Genomic DNA, 17,599 nt, shown 5'->3' with positions numbered 1-17,599 from the left:
AGTACTAGAGACAATACTAGAGACAGTACTAGAGACAGTACAAGAGACAGTATACGAGACAGTATACGAGACAGTACTAGAGACAGTACTAGAGACAATACTAGAGACAGTACTAGAGACAGTACAAGAGACAGTATACGAGACAGTATACGAGACAGTACTAGAGACAGTACTAGAGACAATACTAGAGACAGTACTAGAGACAGTGCAAGAGACAGTACAACAATCCAGTACGAGAGACAGTACTACAGTCCAGTACAAGAGACGCCTCACGAGAAGCAGAACGAGACACGCTGTTTGTAGTGACGGACACTTATAGTTCTCTCCGCTCCCCTAGTCCCAGTTCTTTCTTCGCTCCCCCCTGTGAGCTGAAGTATCCTCGGCCTTGCCCCGGGCAGCCGCACACTGTTCTAGCCCCTCGCCAACACCAGCCACTTGGCCAGTCGAGGGCCCGTTGACGCGTGGGACGACCGTGTCAAGCACACACGCATGGGACAACGTCAGATGGATGTAGTGGACGGGGGTACTGAAAAGAATACTGAGCAAGGATACTGAGCAGGAATACTGAATGTGGATACCGAGCAGGAATACTTGGCAGGAATAGTTGACAGGGATACTGAGCAGGAATACTTGGCAGGAATACTAGTACTGAGCAGGAATACTGAATGTGGAATCTGACGAAGGATTCTGAGCAGGAATACTGAATGTGGAATCTGACGAAGGATTCTGAGCAGGAATACTGAACGTGGATACCGAGCAGGAATACTTGGCGGGGAGACTGAGCAGGAATACTTGGCGGGGAGACTTGGAAGACAGGCATCATGGATTCCAGGGTGGGGTGGCAGGTTGACGCACGGGTCCTGGGCATGGTAGTGTGTGTGGTGGAGATCCTGGCTGGAACAGTGGGTAAGTTGGAATAGAGTGCCACCTGTCGAACCTGTCAGTAGATTGTATCAGCTGTCGAACCTGTCAGTAGATTGTGTCAGCTGTCGAACCTGTCTGCAGATTGTGTCACCTGTCGAACCTGTCAGTAGATTGTGTCATCTGTCGAACCTGTCAGTAGATTGTATCACCTGTCGAACCTGTCAGTAGATTGTGTCATCTGTCGAACCTGTCAGTAGAATGAGTCACCTGTCGATACTGTCAGTAGATAATGTCAGCTGTCGATACTGTCAGTAGATTGTGTCATCTGTCGATACTGTCAGTAGATAATGTCAGCTGTCGATACTGTCAGTAGATAATGTCATCTGTCGATACTGTCAGTAGATAATGTCATCTGTCGATACTGTCAGTAGATAATGTCAGCTGTCGATACTGTCAGTAGATTGTGTCAGCTGTCGATGCTGTCAGTAGATTGTGTCATCTGTCGATACTGTCAGTAGATTGTGTCAGCTGTCGATACTGTCAGTAGATTGTGTCAGCTGTCGATACTGTCAGTAGATTGCTCAGATGTCGATACTGTCAGTAGATTGTGTCAGCTGTCGATACTGTCAGTAGATTGCTCAGATGTCGCTACTGTCAGTAGATTGTGTCAGCTGTCGATACTGTCAGTAGATTGTGTCAGCTGTCGATACTGTCAGTAGATTGCTCAGATGTCGATACTGTCAGTAGATTGTGTCAGCTGTCGATACTGTCAGTCGATTGTGTCAGCTGTCGGTACTGTCAGTAGATTGTGTCACCTGTCGATACGATCAGTAGATTGTGTCACCTGTCCATACTGTCAGTAGATTGTGTCAGCTGTCGATACGATCAGTAGATTGTGTCACCTGTCCATACTATCAGTAGATTGTGTCACCTGTCGATACTGTCGATTGTGTCAGCTGTCGATACTGTCAGTAGATTGTGTCAGCTGTCGATACTGTCGATTGTGTCAGCTGTCAGTAGATTGTGTCAGGTGTCAGTAGATGATGTCAGATGTCAGTACCGTCAGTAGAGATAAACATGGCGTTTTACAAAATAACACATGGACGTATTGTGAGCACTGTGTTGTTGAGATAAACATTGTATATGAGTAAATAACAACACATGGGTATATTGTTGTTAACTGCACGTGAGTTTAAGCGTGGCGAGTGAAGCCTCATAAATCGTTTTTTCGAAAGAAAAAGAAACGGCTGACCTGGTTTTATTCATCTTAAAGACGTGATGTGTTACATATATCCCCTGCCCTCGTCGCCTCCCTCCTTCCGTCTCCCTCCCCCGTTCCCCCTCCCTTCCCCCTCCCCCGCCGCTTGTTGCAACAATAGCAAGGGTCACAGCTCAGCACCCACACTGGCTCACAACACAGCTAACACCCGGAAGTATCGACTTTAGCCACGCACGTGACCAATGTTGTGATACCATGACATAACATTTCCCTGGTGACCTTCAACAAGTTGTGGTAATGGACACAAGATGTGGGGAAACTGTGCCTTTGTTCGAATGTAGCTGCGAGGCATTGACCTTTCTGACAGAAAACAACAGCAGAGGGTTACCTAGCTGAGGGTGGTATAACATTGACTTATTGACCACTAACACACATACACACAGACGGTCAAGAAACAGTTATCTCGCTGAGGGTGGTATAACATTGACATACTTGTGTTGACAACCAAAACACATTCACAGACGGTGAGTAAACAGTTATCTCGCTGAGGCCGGTATAACAGTGACATATTAGTGTTGAAAACTAACACACATACACACAGACGGTGAAGAAACAGTTATCTGGCTGAGGGTGGTATAACAGTGACGTATTGACCACTAACACACATACACACAGACGGTCAAAAAACAGTTATCTGGCTGAGGCCAGTATAACAGTGACATATTAGTGTTGAAAACTAACACACTAACGCACAGACGGTGACTAAATAGTTATCTGGCTGAGGGTGGTATAACAGTGACATATTGACCACTAACACACATACACACAGACGGTCAAGAAACAGTTATCTGGCTGAGGGGGGTATAACATTGACATATTGACCACTAACACACTTACACACAGACGGTGACTAAACAGTTATCTCGCTTAGGGTGGTATAACAGTGACATATTGACCACTAACAAACATACACACAGACGGTGAATAAACAGTAATCTGGCTGGGGGTGGTATAACAGTGACATACTAGTATTGACCACTAACACAAATACACACATACACACAGACAGAAACAATAAGGTGATGCAATGCCCTTAGGGGTGAGTGATTACTGTTTTATGCCGTTTTTCACAATATTCTAGCAACAGCACGGCGGGTGACACCAGAAATGTGCTACACACATTGTACCCATGTGAGGAATCGAACCCGGGTCTTCGGCGTGACGAGCAAACGCTTTAACCACATTCTACCCGACCTACCCTGCAGTGAGGAGATATCAGGGTGTAAAACACTACAGGGAGAATAAATCCTACAGTGTTTTATCGAAGGATCAACAACGACCACGAGTCGTTTATTTCTTATATGAATATATCAACATTATGTACAGCATCTTTAAGGATGATGATAACATGTACAAGTTTAAATTTTTTTACCCGTATTTAAAAAAAATGATTACTCCCTCATTAGAATACGACCTCGAGAATGTCGGACAAGTCCATTTTATGCACAGGTGGGTATTTCCAGCATATTCTCACAAGCCTCACGTCGATTACCTGCACCTGACAACTGTCATAATTGGGATGCTATAGCTCGGCCCTCAGGTGTATCTGCGTTGCCCAGCTTCATCTGTGGGGAACAGCTCACTACACACTCGCCGAAGACCCGGGTTGCATTCCCGACACGGGTACAATGTGTGAAGCCCATTTCTGGTGTCCCCCGCCGTGATATTGCTGGAATATTGCTAAAAGCGGCGTAAGACCATACTCACTCACTCACTCACTCACTCAGTACACACTCCTCTCTAAAAATAACGTCCAGTAATATTCAACGTCCTAAGTTACGAGCGATTGTTTGATTCTCCAGACATGACGCCAGGACGACAATGTTTTATTGTGAAATAAACCACGCTTCGTCCTTCATTGTTCTTTGCGATTCATGACGTAGCCATCTTGTATTGCAGAAAAGGCGATGAGAGGACTGGTGTATGTTGTGATATTTCTAAATATTTTGCACATTCTGTCCATTTAGGTCCAATTTCTAGTTGCGAACATACTGAAATGTCGGAACGTTTGTGAGGTGAACTGTGTGTTATTAATGTGTTGAAGACAGAAGAAGACGATTCATATATACTACTCAAAAGAAGTTAAGGATCACCTGATTCTTTCATATTACAATAGTTAATCTCTCATGCCATGACAGATTAACATTACCAACATGAAAGAATCAGGTGATGCTTAACTTCTTTTGAGTAGTATATTTATATATGTTCCAGGTTCCATTAAACTCCCTGAGCCGGAGATTATCTCCACAGCAGTTGTCTCCCCTAGTGACATCGTTGTCAGGTGGCATGACCCGGGGCTGGGGGAGACTCAGCTGCTGGACGGACGTCATTACAACGTCAAATACCACATCCATCAGCAGCGGGGACACCGGCTTCTGGCCACTGGGGTCAAGGCCACGCGGACGGTCATTTCCAATCTTCAGTCAAATACTACTTATGTGTTCAGGGTGAAGGCAGTCAAAGGTCAAGAGTCAAGTGTTTGGAGTGAGACCGCCGTGAACCGGACCTATCCTCTTGGTAAGGTGAATGGAAGTATTTCCGTGTTGCCATGGTAACTTAATATGTCCAGTGTTATCGCACAATCATGTAGAGAAATCTGAAATGATGTTTCGTCACTACTTATCTACACTAGAATAAATTTACAAAAAGTCATATCTGCACAATAATACATTCAACAAGACAAATCTAGACACTGTCACATTCAACAAGACAACTCAGCACGACTTGTCTACACACTAATACTTTAAACAAGGTCTGTCTACACACTGATATATTCAACACGACTTGTCTACACGATGATACATTCAACACGACTTGTCTACACACTGATACATTCAACACGACTTGTCTACACCTTGATACATTCAACACGACTTGTCTACACACTGATACATTCAACACGACTTGTCTACACACTGATACATTCAACACGACATCTCTAGACACTGATACATTCAACACGAATTGTCTACACACTGATACATTCAACACGACTTGTCTACACACTGATACATTCAACACGACTTGTCTACACACTGATACATTCAACACGACTTGTCTACACACTGATACATTCAACACGACTTGTCTACACACTGATACATTCAACACGACTTGTCTACACGCTGATACATTCAACAAGACATCTCTAGACACTGATACATTCAACACGACTTGTCCACACACTGATACATTCAACACGACTTGTCTACACACTGATACATTCAACACGACTTGTCTACACACTGATACATTCAACACGACTTGTCTACACACTGATACATTCAACACGACTTGTCTACACACTGATACATTCAACACGACTTGTCTACACACTGATACATTCAACACGACATCTCTAGACACTGATACATTCAACACGACTTGTCTACACACTGATACATTCAACACGGCTTGTCAACACACTGACCCATTCAACAAGACATCTCTAGACACTGATACATTCAACGCTATATGTCTACACGCTGATACATTCAACACGACATCTGTAGACACTGATACCTTCAACGCTATATGTCTACACACTGATATATTCAATACGACTTTTCCACACTAGATTCACATTGTTATACATACACTCTTTAAAAACAGAAACGCACAGAGATATTTTTTTTAATAAATGTAGTCGATAAAGTCGATATATTTAATTTAATATCATAGATACAAATTTGACATTTTGGAGCTCGATAGTCACATGTTGTCGTTGTACAAAGGCATTGAACACTATCCATTTTCATGTCATATAAGGCCACAAGTTTGCGCTGAACTCGCGTTGGCGCGTTGGCCAGTTGGGGGAGTGTCTGCAGCGTGTTCTGACGTTGACCTACACGTCGATCGAATTCATCCAAGAGGTGTTCGATTGGGTTGAGATCTGGAGATCTCGACGGTCAGGGCAAGACACTGATGTTAGCATCATGAAGGAAGTCTACCGTGACACTAGCTGTGTGTGGTGGAGCGTTGTCCTGTTGAAACAACTCCTTCTGTCGGACAATGATTGTTAGGAGGTGAGAATTTGATTCATGTAGCGATTTGCTGCAACCCTCCCTGAACCACAACCAAGTCCGATCTCGTGGTGTAGGATATGGCCTCCCACACAATGACACTATCGCCACCCAGTTTGTCCAATTCACTTACACAATGTAGGGCAAAACGCTCATTTCGACGACGATAAACACGTTGTCTTCCATCTCGCCGGTGAAGAAGAAATCGTGATTCATGGTTAAACCACACTCGTCCCAAGTTTCTCAAATTCCAAGGCTGTAAGGTATGGCACCAACGCAAGCGTCGCTGTCGATGAATCTGTTGCAAAATTGGGACGATAACTGGTCTTCTGGGACGGATTCCAGCCTGGAAAAGATGGTTCCTGACAGTCTGGTCCGATATCCTCCTCAAACCAGGGATGCGTCCTGCAGTCTCCGTAGCTGTGGCATTGCAATGACGTAGGTGGGACAGTCAAATGTAGCGATCCTGTGCAAGGGCGGTAACTCTTGGTCGGACGGTTCTCGGACGGTCTGCAGTGGGATTGAAATGCGTGTATCGGTCACAAAGGCGGCAAATGGTGCTGTGGTGGACGTTGAAGTGGCGTGCGACAGAAGACTGCGATTCCCCTCTTTGGATACGTCCTATGGCGATGTTCCGATCGGCAGCGAGTCTCGGCATTTTCGAACCTGAAAAATGTTGGCAATTGAATGACAAATTATTGGCTTATGCTTGCCTTTTTAAAGCCATTACCACGAGTTACGAATGCCTTAACTTGCACGTGCATTTTGCTTTACTGTTTTCCTGCTTTGTGTTTTTGAACAAATGCCAAAACAATGCCGTTTCAGACATTGCAAATCGACAATAGCTGCGTTTGTCGAGTATCAGGCCACCAAAATTTTCCAATAGCATATATCCAATTTATATACCGGATTTTTTGTGTAGTCAGGTTCATTGAACTACATACTACCTGTTCGTTTCTGTTTTTAAAAAAGACCGCCTCCGTGGTCTAGTGGTAGAGCGTCCACCCGGAGAGTGGAAGGTCCTGGATTTGATCCCCGGCCGCGTCATACCAAAAGACGTTAAAAGATGGTACTTGTTGTTACCCTGTCTGGCATTAAGGGGCTAAAACAAGGACTGGTCGGCTCGGAGTCAGTATACTGTGTCTGAGTGGGGTATTCATGTTAAACTGCGGCATGGTATCTCAGTGAGCTATCACTATAAATTGGCATCAGTCCGGACTAGTACAAGCAGCCACACAAACACACACACGTAACATGCACGTCACTATATAAGTGCAATAATCTTGGACGCGACGTTAAACTCCATTTCACCTCACCTCACCTGTTTTTGAAGAGTGTAGATAAACACTGCTATTCCGTGCTTTCATGTATTCATTCTTTCTTTCTTTTTTTTCAACTGACCAGACACGTTTGTTCAAATCGAGGCGACGACCTTGACCTCAACCTCAATAATTGTGGCGTGGACGTTACCAAGGAAACATGTAAATAGGTCACTGGACTACACTGTATTTTGGTCCGAGGAAGACAAAGAGGCTAATACCATTAAGGTCACTGCGGAGTCAAGGTCACACTTGTTTGATAACTTGATACCCGGCAGAAGGTACAACTTTAGACTGGCATCCATGGCAAATGGCGACAACGTTGTCTCCACAGCAACAGTCTCTACGGCAACCTACACTGACAGACCAAGTAAACCGCCTCGGAACCTGGAGTTACATGTCCAAGGGCCAAGGGTGACGTACATTCATATGCTGTAAATTTTGAAATTAACGCAAGCGTGAATTAAATGCAAAAAAAGTGAGTGGGATTTGTTCGCATAGATTAAACTTCGCATTTATGTGGTGGGGGAGACGCATTGATGTTAAGTCGTATTTATGGCTGGGGTCAGCAGTCGTATTAATTTGGAAACACATTAATTTCAAGATTTACAGTACATTAAAACACATGTTCAGGTCTTGAGGGTCACGTACTTTCATACGTCATTAAGTACATGTTCAGGTCTTGAGGGTCACGTTCTTTCATACGTCATTAAGCACATGTTCAGGTCTTGAGGGTCACGTACTTTCATACGTCATTAAGCACATGTTCAGGTCTTGAGGGTCACGTACTTTCATACGTCATTAAGCACATGTTCAGGTCTTGAGGGTCACGTACTTTCATACGTCATTAAGCACATGTTCAGGTCATGAGGGTCACGTACTTTCACACGTCATTAAGCACATGTTAAGGTCATGAGGGTCACGTACTTTCATACGTCATTAAGCACATGTTCAGGTCATGAGGGTCACGTACTTTCATACGTCATTAAGCACATGTTCAGGTCTTGACGGTCACGTACTTTCATACGTCATTAAGCACATGTTCAGGTCTTGACGGTCACGTACTTTCATACGTCATTAAGCACATGTTCAGATCATGAGGGTCACGTACTTTCATGCGCTTTGGTATACAGTGTATAATTATAGATACACGTTCAGGACTTTGATAAACATTTAAAATGCACGTTCAGGGGCCGCGTACCTTGAAGAGTTATTAGTGTTTAACGTTGCAGCTGGTTCGGTTGTCATGGAACCCTCCTCCTGCCAGTAAGCGTCATGGGAAGATAACTCAGTACAAGATCCAATACAAGCGTCGTGGCAGTCGTCGTGGTGACATCTGTACAGTGATGGCGTCACGGAAACCCCTGGAGTACATCCTTACAGGTAAGTTATGACGTCATCACAATCGCGGCAGTATATACCCATGGGTCATTGATGACATCGGCAAACGCTTAAAATACATCGGCAGGTACCAAAAAGCCCTTCCATCTTCGGAAACCCTCTCGGGGAGCCCAACAAGAAAGGGGATAAGGAATTGTACATAGTTCATTAAGCCTGTGGACATTACCTCCTTGTAGATTATTGGTGACGTCCAAGCTGATTATCCACGTGTGGTCAGTGGTGACGTCCAAGCTGATTATCCACGTGTGGTCAGTGGTGACGTCCCAGCTGAGTATCCACGTGTGATTAGTGGTGACGTCCCAGTTGTGTATCCACGTGTGGTCAGTGGTGACGTCCTAGCTGAGTATCCACGTGTGGTCAGTGGTGACGTCCTAGTTGTGTATATACTAGTGGTCAGTGGTGACGTCCTAGTTGTGTATCCACGTGTGGCCAGTGGTGACGTCCTAGTTGTGTATCCACGAGTGGTCAGTGGTGACGTCCCAGCTCAGTGTCCACGCTACATTCTGGAATCCACGGAAATATTTCTGTCTGTTTTGTAGATTTAGAGGAGAACTCCACGTACCGGGTCCGCCTGGCAGCGAGGACGGTGAACGGCACGGGGCCATACAGCAAGTGGGAGAGCGTGGACACACGGTGGGGGCCTGGCAGGGAGACCGGGGAGGCTCCACAGGGGCGTGGCAGGGGGGACCGGAAATCCAGGAAAGGTAAACCCATAACAAAGAGACCTGTAGACAGTGATGTAACCCATAGTCACCTTGTGTAGAGGATGGCTCAGTGTAGTGATCAGTGTGGAGGATGTTCAATGCCCAGTTTTTTCCATATGCATCTTAGAACTCCGTGGTCTAGTGGTAGAGCGTCCGCCCGGAAAGCGGAAGGTCCGGGGTTCGATCCCCGACCGCGTCATACCAAAAGACGTTAAAAGATGGTACTTGTTGTTACCCTGTTTGGCGCTCGGCATTAAGGGGCTAAAACAAGGACTGGTCGGCTCGGAGTCAGTATACTGTGTCTGAGTGGGGTATTCATGTTAAACTGCTGCATGGTATCTCAGTGAGCTAGCACTATAAATCGGCATCAGTCCGGACTAGTACAAGCAGCCACACAAACACACACACGTACATGCACGTTTCTATATACGTGCAATAATCTTGGACGCGACGTTAAACACCATTTCACCTCACCTCACCTTATGCATCTTGTCTCTCTTTAGGCAAAAGAAAGGGTTTCAAAAATCGAGCTGGTGCCGTAACGCCCTCCACAACAGAAATGATTTCCATGGAAACAGTTGAGTCGGAGTTCCCAGGTATCCCGGAGAATCTGCACGTGTTTAACGTGTCCAGCACGAGCGTGGGGCTGAGGTGGAGAGCCCCAGGTGTTCTCCAGTGCTGTCCCTTGGTGGCCTACAGGATCCTGGTCCACGACATGGCAGGTAGGACTATAAACAGACAATTGTTTTTTGCGAAGTAGGTCACACTCAACGACAGACACGTCTTTAATCATAAGATGGTTCTATGAAAAGTCATCGGCACTTAACAGAGAGACTGTTGTGTTTCAGCCAATCAGCTTAAGCGTGACATAGTTACAGGGACTGACACAGAGACTGTTGTGTTTCAGCCAATCAGCTTAAGCGTGACATAGTTACAGGGACTAACACAGAGACTGTTGTGTTTCAGCCAATCAGCTTAAGCGTGACATAGTTACATGGACTAACACTGAGACTGTTGTGTTTCAGCCAATCAGCTTAAGCTTGACATAGATACAGGGACTAACACGGAGACTGTTGTGTTTCAGCCAATCAGCTTAAGCGTGATATAGTTACAGGGACTAAGACAGAGACTGTTGTGTTTCAGCCAATCAGCTTAAGCGTGACATAGTTACAGGGACGAACACAGAGACTGTTGTGTTTCAGCCAATCAGCTTAAGCTTGACATAGTTACAGGGACGAACACAGAGACTGTTGTGTTTCAGCCAATCAGCTTAAGCTTGACATAGTTACATGGGCTAACACTGAGACTGTTGTGTTTCAGCCAATCAGCTTAAGCGTGATATAGTTACAGGGACTAACACAGAGACTGTTGTGGAGTGGCTGGACCCCGGTACAGAGTACGCCATGAACATCACCTCCTTCAACATCCGGGGCTCCAGCAACCAGTCATCAATGGTCTACGTCTCCACGTCTCCGGCGGGTATAACAGCAAGTCAAAACGTCATTTCATACGCCATAATGTCATTAAGTCACTGTCGCTTATCAGAATATGTCACAACGTCCAGGCTGCTAATATGAAACATCACGTTACTGGCCGATAAAGCAATACGTCACATCGTCATTACCAGTAATATAATACGTCGCACGTCACTGGTCGATACAGTACGTCACACATCACTGGTCGATAAAATACGTCACACGTCACACGTCACTGGTCGATACAATACGTCACACGTCACTGGTCGATACAATACGTCACATCTTCACTGGTCGATACAATACGTCACATGTCACTGGTCGATACAATACGTCACATCGTCACTGGTCGATATAATACGTCACACGTCACTGGTCGATATAATACGTCACACGTCACTGGTCGATACAACGCTTCACATCGTCACTGGTCGATATAATACGTCACATCGTCACTGGTCGATACAATGCGTCACACGTCACTGGTCGATACAATACGTCACAACGTCACTGGTCGATACAATACGTCACAACGTCACTGGTCGATATAATCACACGTCACTGGCCGATACAATACGTCATACGTCACTGGTCGATACAATGCGTCACACGTCACTGGTCGATAAAATACGTCACATCGTCACTGGCCGATACAATACGTCACATCGTCACTGGTCGATACAATACGTCACATCGTCACTAGTCGATACAATACGTCACGCGTCAGTGGCAGGTAACACCATACATCACATGGAGGAGATATTTTTACGAGAAGCATTGTCACGACTGAAAACATCTCCTTTTTCCCCGTCACGAGTTGAAAGCGAAAGAATACACGCTGGACAAGTTACCAAAATTGCCCTTTGCGAAACGAAGAGACGCTATTGACGAGTTAAATGATACATTTGGTGTTGATAACGAAACATTTTCAAGAGAATAACAAACGGCAAGAAGCGATATTAACTCCATAAATGACCATCTGTCATTGTTTTGCCTTGTCAATGTGGAACTAAGGTGAATAAACGGACAACGGTTTGTGTACGGGCTAGACGCTTACAAGAAAGGGGAGATAATTTGCGGGGAGGTAACTCTTGTTGGTTGGTTGGTTGGTTTGTTGTTTAACGCCGCACTCAACAATATTCCAGCTATATGACGGCGGTCTGTAAATAATCGAGTCTGGACCAGACAATCCTGTGATTGATATCATGAGCATCAATCCACGCAATTGGGATCGATGACATGCATCAACCAAGTCAGCGAGCCTGACCACCCGATCCCGTTAGTCACCTTTTACGATTAGCATAGTCGCCTTTTACGGCAAGCATGGGTTGCTGAAGACCTATTCTAACCCGGATGTAAGACAATAGTTCCGTCAAAGTGTTATGTGGAATATCAAGTGTTATGTTCCCTACAGTCTCATATCGAGTGTCGTGTTAACTGCAATGAAAATATCACTTTTCTCCACCTCAGAAAACTCAGCCTTTCACACTGGAGTATATAATAGATTACGTCACAACTTCTTCGACAAGTCATATTGCACATTGCGTATGTTCTGTTTCAGTGCCGCCAGTGATGCGTGTGTATGGAGACACGGTGCTGGTGGGTGGGCGGGCCAATTTGACCTGCATTGTCGAGGGAGACGCGATCCCGTCCCTCAGCTGGTACCGACAGGGCGTCACCGCGCCATACTATAAAGAACAGGCGCTCAATCTGGTAACATCAACACTGACTGCATACGCTGTATATTCTGTAGAGTGACAAATGCATGTTCTCTACCGTGTCAAATGTATGTTCTCTACCGGGTCAAATGTTTGTTCTCTACCGTGTCAAATGTATGTTCACTACCCTGTCAAATGTATGTTCTATACCGTGTCAAATGTATGTTCTCTACCGTGTCAAATGTATGTTCACTACCGTGTCAAATGTATGTTCTCTACCGTGTCAAATGTATGTTCTCTACCGTGTCAAATGTATGTTCTCTACCGTGTCAAATGTATGTTCACTACCGTGTCAAATGTATGTTCACTACCGTGTCAAATGTATGTTCTCTACCGTGTCAAATGTATGTTCTCTACCGTGTCAAATGTATGTTCTCTACCGTGTCAAATGTATGTTCACTACCGTGTCAAATGTACGTTCTCCACCGTGTCAAATGTATGTTCTCCACCGTGTCAAATGTATGTTCTCTACCGTGTCAAATGTATGTTCTCTACCGTGTCAAATGTATGTTCACTAATGCATTTTGCATGGGCAATAAAATTGGCACCGTCTGTCCGTGCAATATATCGTTTACGGAGCAGATCTTTAAAACCATACAATACCTCTTCACTAAACTTCTCTACAAATATAAATATTGTTCGAGTTTTCATTGCAAAATCTTTGTCATATCCTGGAAACGGGAGTAGTTCTGCAATCAATTTAACTAGTTGAGGTATTCACGAATGTTATTTACCATTGTCCTCTTATTTCTTCCACAGCAAGCTCACTCCCAGCACGACGTGACTGTCATCAAACAGACTTACTTTATTTCTTCCACAGCTACTTCACTCCCAGCACGAAGTGATTGTCATCAAACAGTCTCACCTTGTTTCTTCCACAGCTACTTCACTCCCAGCACGACGTGATTGTCATCAAACAGTCTCACCTTCTTTCTTCCACAGCTACTTCACTCCCAGCACGACGTGATTGTCATCAAACAGTCTCACCTTGTTTCTTCCACAGCTAGTTCACTCCCATCAGGACGTGATTGTCATCAAAGAGACTCACCTTGTTTCTTCCACAGCTAGTTCACACCCATCAGGACGTGATTGTCATCAAAGAGACTCACCTTGTTTCTTCCACAGCTAGTTCACTCCCATCAGGACGTGATTGTCATCAAACAGACTCACCTTGTTTCTTTCACAGCTAGTTCACCCCCAGCACGACGTGATTGTCATCAAACAGACTCACCTTGTTTCTTCCACAGCTAGTTCACCCCCATCAGGACGTGATTGTCATCAAACAGACCCACCTTTTTTTTTTTCCACAGCTAGTTCACCCCCAGCACGACCTGATTGTCATCAAACAGACCCACCTTGTTTCTTCCACAGCTAGTTCACCCCCATCAGGACGTGATTGTCATCAAACAGACCCACCTTGTTTTGTTCCACAGCTAGTTCACCCCCAGCACGACGTGATTGTCATCAAACAAACCCACCTTGTTTCTTTCAGTTAGTTCACCCCCAGCAGGACGTGATTGTCATCAAACAGACCCACCTTGTTTCTTACACAGCTAGTTCACTCCCAGCAGGACGTGATTGTCATCAAACAGACCCACCTTGTTTCTTCCACAGATAGTTGACTCCCAGCACGACGTGATTGTCATCAAACAGACCCACCTTGTTTCTTCCACAGCTAGTTCACCCCCAGCACGACGTGATTGTCATCAAACAGACCCACCTTGTTTCTTCCACAGTTAGTTCACTCCCAGCACAACGTGATTGTCATCAAACAGACCCACCTTGTTTCTTTCAGTTAGTTCACCACCAGCACGACGTGATTGTCATCAAACAGAACCACCTTGTTTCTTTCACAGCTAGTTCACTCCCAGCAGGAAGTGATTGTCATCAAACAGTCTCACCTTGTTTCTTTCAGTTAGTTCACCCCCAGCAGGACGTGATTGTCATCAAACAGACCCACCTTGTTTCTTACACAGCTAGTTCACTCCCAGCACGACGTGATTGTCATCAAACAGACCCACCTTGTTTCTTTCAGTTAGTTCACCCCCAGCAGGACGTGATTGTCATCAAACAGACCCACCTTGTTTCTTCCACAGCTAGTTCACTCCCACCAGGACGTGATTGTCATCAAACAGACCCACCTTGTTTCTTCCACAGATAGTTCACTCCCAGCACGACGTGATTGTCATCAAACAGACCCACCTTGTTTCTTCCACAGCTAGTTCACCCCCAGCACGACGTGATTGTCATCAAACAGACCCACCTTGTTTCTTCCACAGTTAGTTCACTCCCAGCACAACGTGATTGTCATCAAACAAACCCACCTTGTTTCTTTCACAGCTAGTTCACCCCCATCAGGACGTGATTGTCATCAAAGAGACTCACCTTGTTTCTTCCACAGCAAGTTCACCCCCAGCACGACGTGATTGTCATCAAACAGACCCACCTTGTTTCTTCAACAGCTAGTTCACCCCCAGCAGGACGTGATTGTCATCAAACAGACCCACCTTGTTTCTTACACAGCTAGTTCACTCCCAGCAGGACGTGATTGTCATCAAACAGACTCACCTTGTTTCTTCCACAGATAGTTCACTCCCAGCACGACGTGATTGTCATCAAACAGACCCACCTTGTTTTTTACACAGCTAGTTCACCCCCAGCACGACGTGATTGTCATCAAACGGACCCACCTTGTTTCTTCCACAGCTAGTTCACCCCCATCAGGACGTGATTGTCATCAAACAGACTCACCTTGTTTCTTCCACAGCTAGTTCACTCCCAGCAGGACGTGATTGTCATCAAACAGACTCACCTTGTTTCTTACAGGGCTAGTTCACCCCCAGCAGGACGTGATTGTCATGAAACAGACTCACCTTGTTTCTTTCACAGCTAGTTCACCCCCAGCAGGACGTGATTGTCATCAAACAGACCCACCTTGTTTCTTACACAGCTAGTTCACCCCCAGCAGGACGTGATTGTCATCAAACAGACTCACCTTGTTTCATTCACAGTAGTTCACCCCCATCAGGACGTGATTGTCATCAAACAGACTCACCTTGTATCTTTCACAGCTAGTTCACCCCCAGCAGGACGTGATTGTCATCAAACAGACTCACCTTGTTTCTTCCACAGATAGTTCACCCCCAGCAGGACGTGACTGCCATCAAACAGACTCACCTTGTTTCTTTCAGTTAGTTCACCCCCAGCACGACGTGACTGTCATCAAACAGACTCATTTTGTTTCTTTCACAGTTAGTTCACCCCCAGCAGGACGTGACTGTCATCAAACAGACCCACCTTGTTTCTTTCAGTTAGTTCACCACCAGCACGACGTGATTGTCATCAAACAGACCCACCTTGTTTCTTTCACAGCTAGTTCACTCCCAGCAGGAAGTGATTGTCATCAAACAGTCTCACCTTGTTTCTTTCAGTTAGTTCACCCCCAGCAGGACGTGATTGTCATCAAACAGACCCACCTTGTTTCTTACACAGCTAGTTCACTCCCAGCAGGACGTGATTGTCATCAAACAGACCCACCTTGTTTCTTTCAGTTAGTTCACCCCCAGCACGACGTGATTGTCATCAAACAGACCCACCTTGTTTCTTCCATAGATAGTTCACTCCCAGCAGGACGTGATTGTCATCAAACAGACCCACCTTGTTTCTTCCACAGCTAGTTCACCCCCAGCACGACGTGATTGTCATCAAACATACCCACCTTGTTTCTTCCACAGTTAGTTCACTCCCAGCACAACGTGATTGTCATCAAACAAACCCACCTTGTTCCTTTCACAGCTAGTTCACCCCCATCAGGACGTGATTGTCATCAAAGAGACTCACTTTGTTTCTTCCACAGCAAGTTCACCCCCAGCACGACGTGATTGTCATCAAACAGACCCACCTTGTTTCTTCAACAGCTAGTTCACCCCCAGCAGGACGTGATTGTCATCAAACAGACCCACCTTGTTTCTTACACAGCTAGTTCACTCCCAGCAGGACGTGATTGTCATCAAACAGACTCACCTTGTTTCTTCCACAGATAGTTCACTCCCAGCACGACGTGATTGTCATCAAACAGACCCACCTTGTTTCTTCCACAGCTAGTTCACCCCCAGCACGACGTGATTGTCATCAAACAGACCCACCTTGTTTCTTCCACAGCTAGTTCACTCCCAGCAGGACGTGATTGTCATCAAACAGACTCACCTTGTTTCATTCACAGCTAGTTCACCCCCATCAGGACGTGATTGTCATCAAACAGACTCACCTTGTATCTTTCACAGCAAGTTCACCCCCAGCAGGACGTGATTGTCATCAAACAGACTCACTTTGTTTCTTCCACAGATAGTTCACCCCCAGCAGGACGTGACTGCCATCAAACAGACTCACCTTGTTTCTTTCAGTTAGTTCACCCCCAGCACGACGTGACTGTCATCAAACAGACTCATCTTGTTTCTTTCACAGTTAGTTCACCCCCAGCAGGACGTGACTCATCAAACAGACCCACCTTGTTTCTTTCAGTTAGTTCACCACCAGCACGACGTGATTGTCATCAAACAGACCCACCTTGTTTCTTTCACAGCTAGTTCACTCCCAGCAGGAAGTGATTGTCATCAAACAGTCTCACCTTGTTTCTTTCAGTTAGTTCACCCCCAGCAGGACGTGATTGTCATCAAACAGACCCACCTTGTTTCTTACACAGCTAGTTCACTCCCAGCACGTCGTGATTGTCATCAAACATACCCACCTTGTTTCTTTCAGTTAGTTCACCCCCAGCAGGACGTGATTGTCATCAAACAGACCCACCTTGTTTCTTA

At 45.5% G+C, this 17,599-nt stretch overlaps 2 protein-coding genes across 2 annotated transcripts in view; both read left to right on the top strand.

Moving 5' to 3' along the window:
* The first annotated feature begins 482 nt into the window (after positions 1-482).
* LOC139477276 (neogenin-like) lies at positions 483-10,520 on the top strand. The gene is made up of 7 exons (XM_071259823.1): positions 483-906; positions 4,355-4,660; positions 7,570-7,898; positions 8,717-8,867; positions 9,425-9,589; positions 10,093-10,311; positions 10,438-10,520. Exons 1-7 carry the CDS (start codon positions 822-824, stop codon positions 10,518-10,520), a joined length of 1,338 nt encoding a protein of 445 aa, XP_071115924.1. The 5' UTR covers positions 483-821.
* A 392-nt stretch (positions 10,521-10,912) lies between these two features.
* The window catches only part of LOC139477290 (neogenin-like), a 36,736-nt gene continuing 30,049 nt past the window's right edge, over positions 10,913-17,599 (top strand). The window contains exons 1-2 of the mRNA XM_071259844.1: positions 10,913-11,068; positions 12,626-12,777. Coding sequence (XP_071115945.1) covers positions 10,993-11,068; positions 12,626-12,777 — 228 coding nt within the window. The 5' untranslated portion in view covers positions 10,913-10,992. The remainder of the gene's footprint in view (positions 11,069-12,625; positions 12,778-17,599) is intronic.

Source organism: Haliotis cracherodii, unplaced genomic scaffold (assembly GCF_022045235.1).
Source record: "Haliotis cracherodii isolate W230 unplaced genomic scaffold, xgHalCrac1.p SCAF_32, whole genome shotgun sequence".
In the NCBI taxonomy this organism is placed as follows: domain Eukaryota; kingdom Metazoa; phylum Mollusca; class Gastropoda; order Lepetellida; family Haliotidae; genus Haliotis; species Haliotis cracherodii.
The sequence above is the reverse complement of the archived record's forward strand: the minus strand, read 5'-3'. Positions and strand labels throughout refer to the sequence as shown.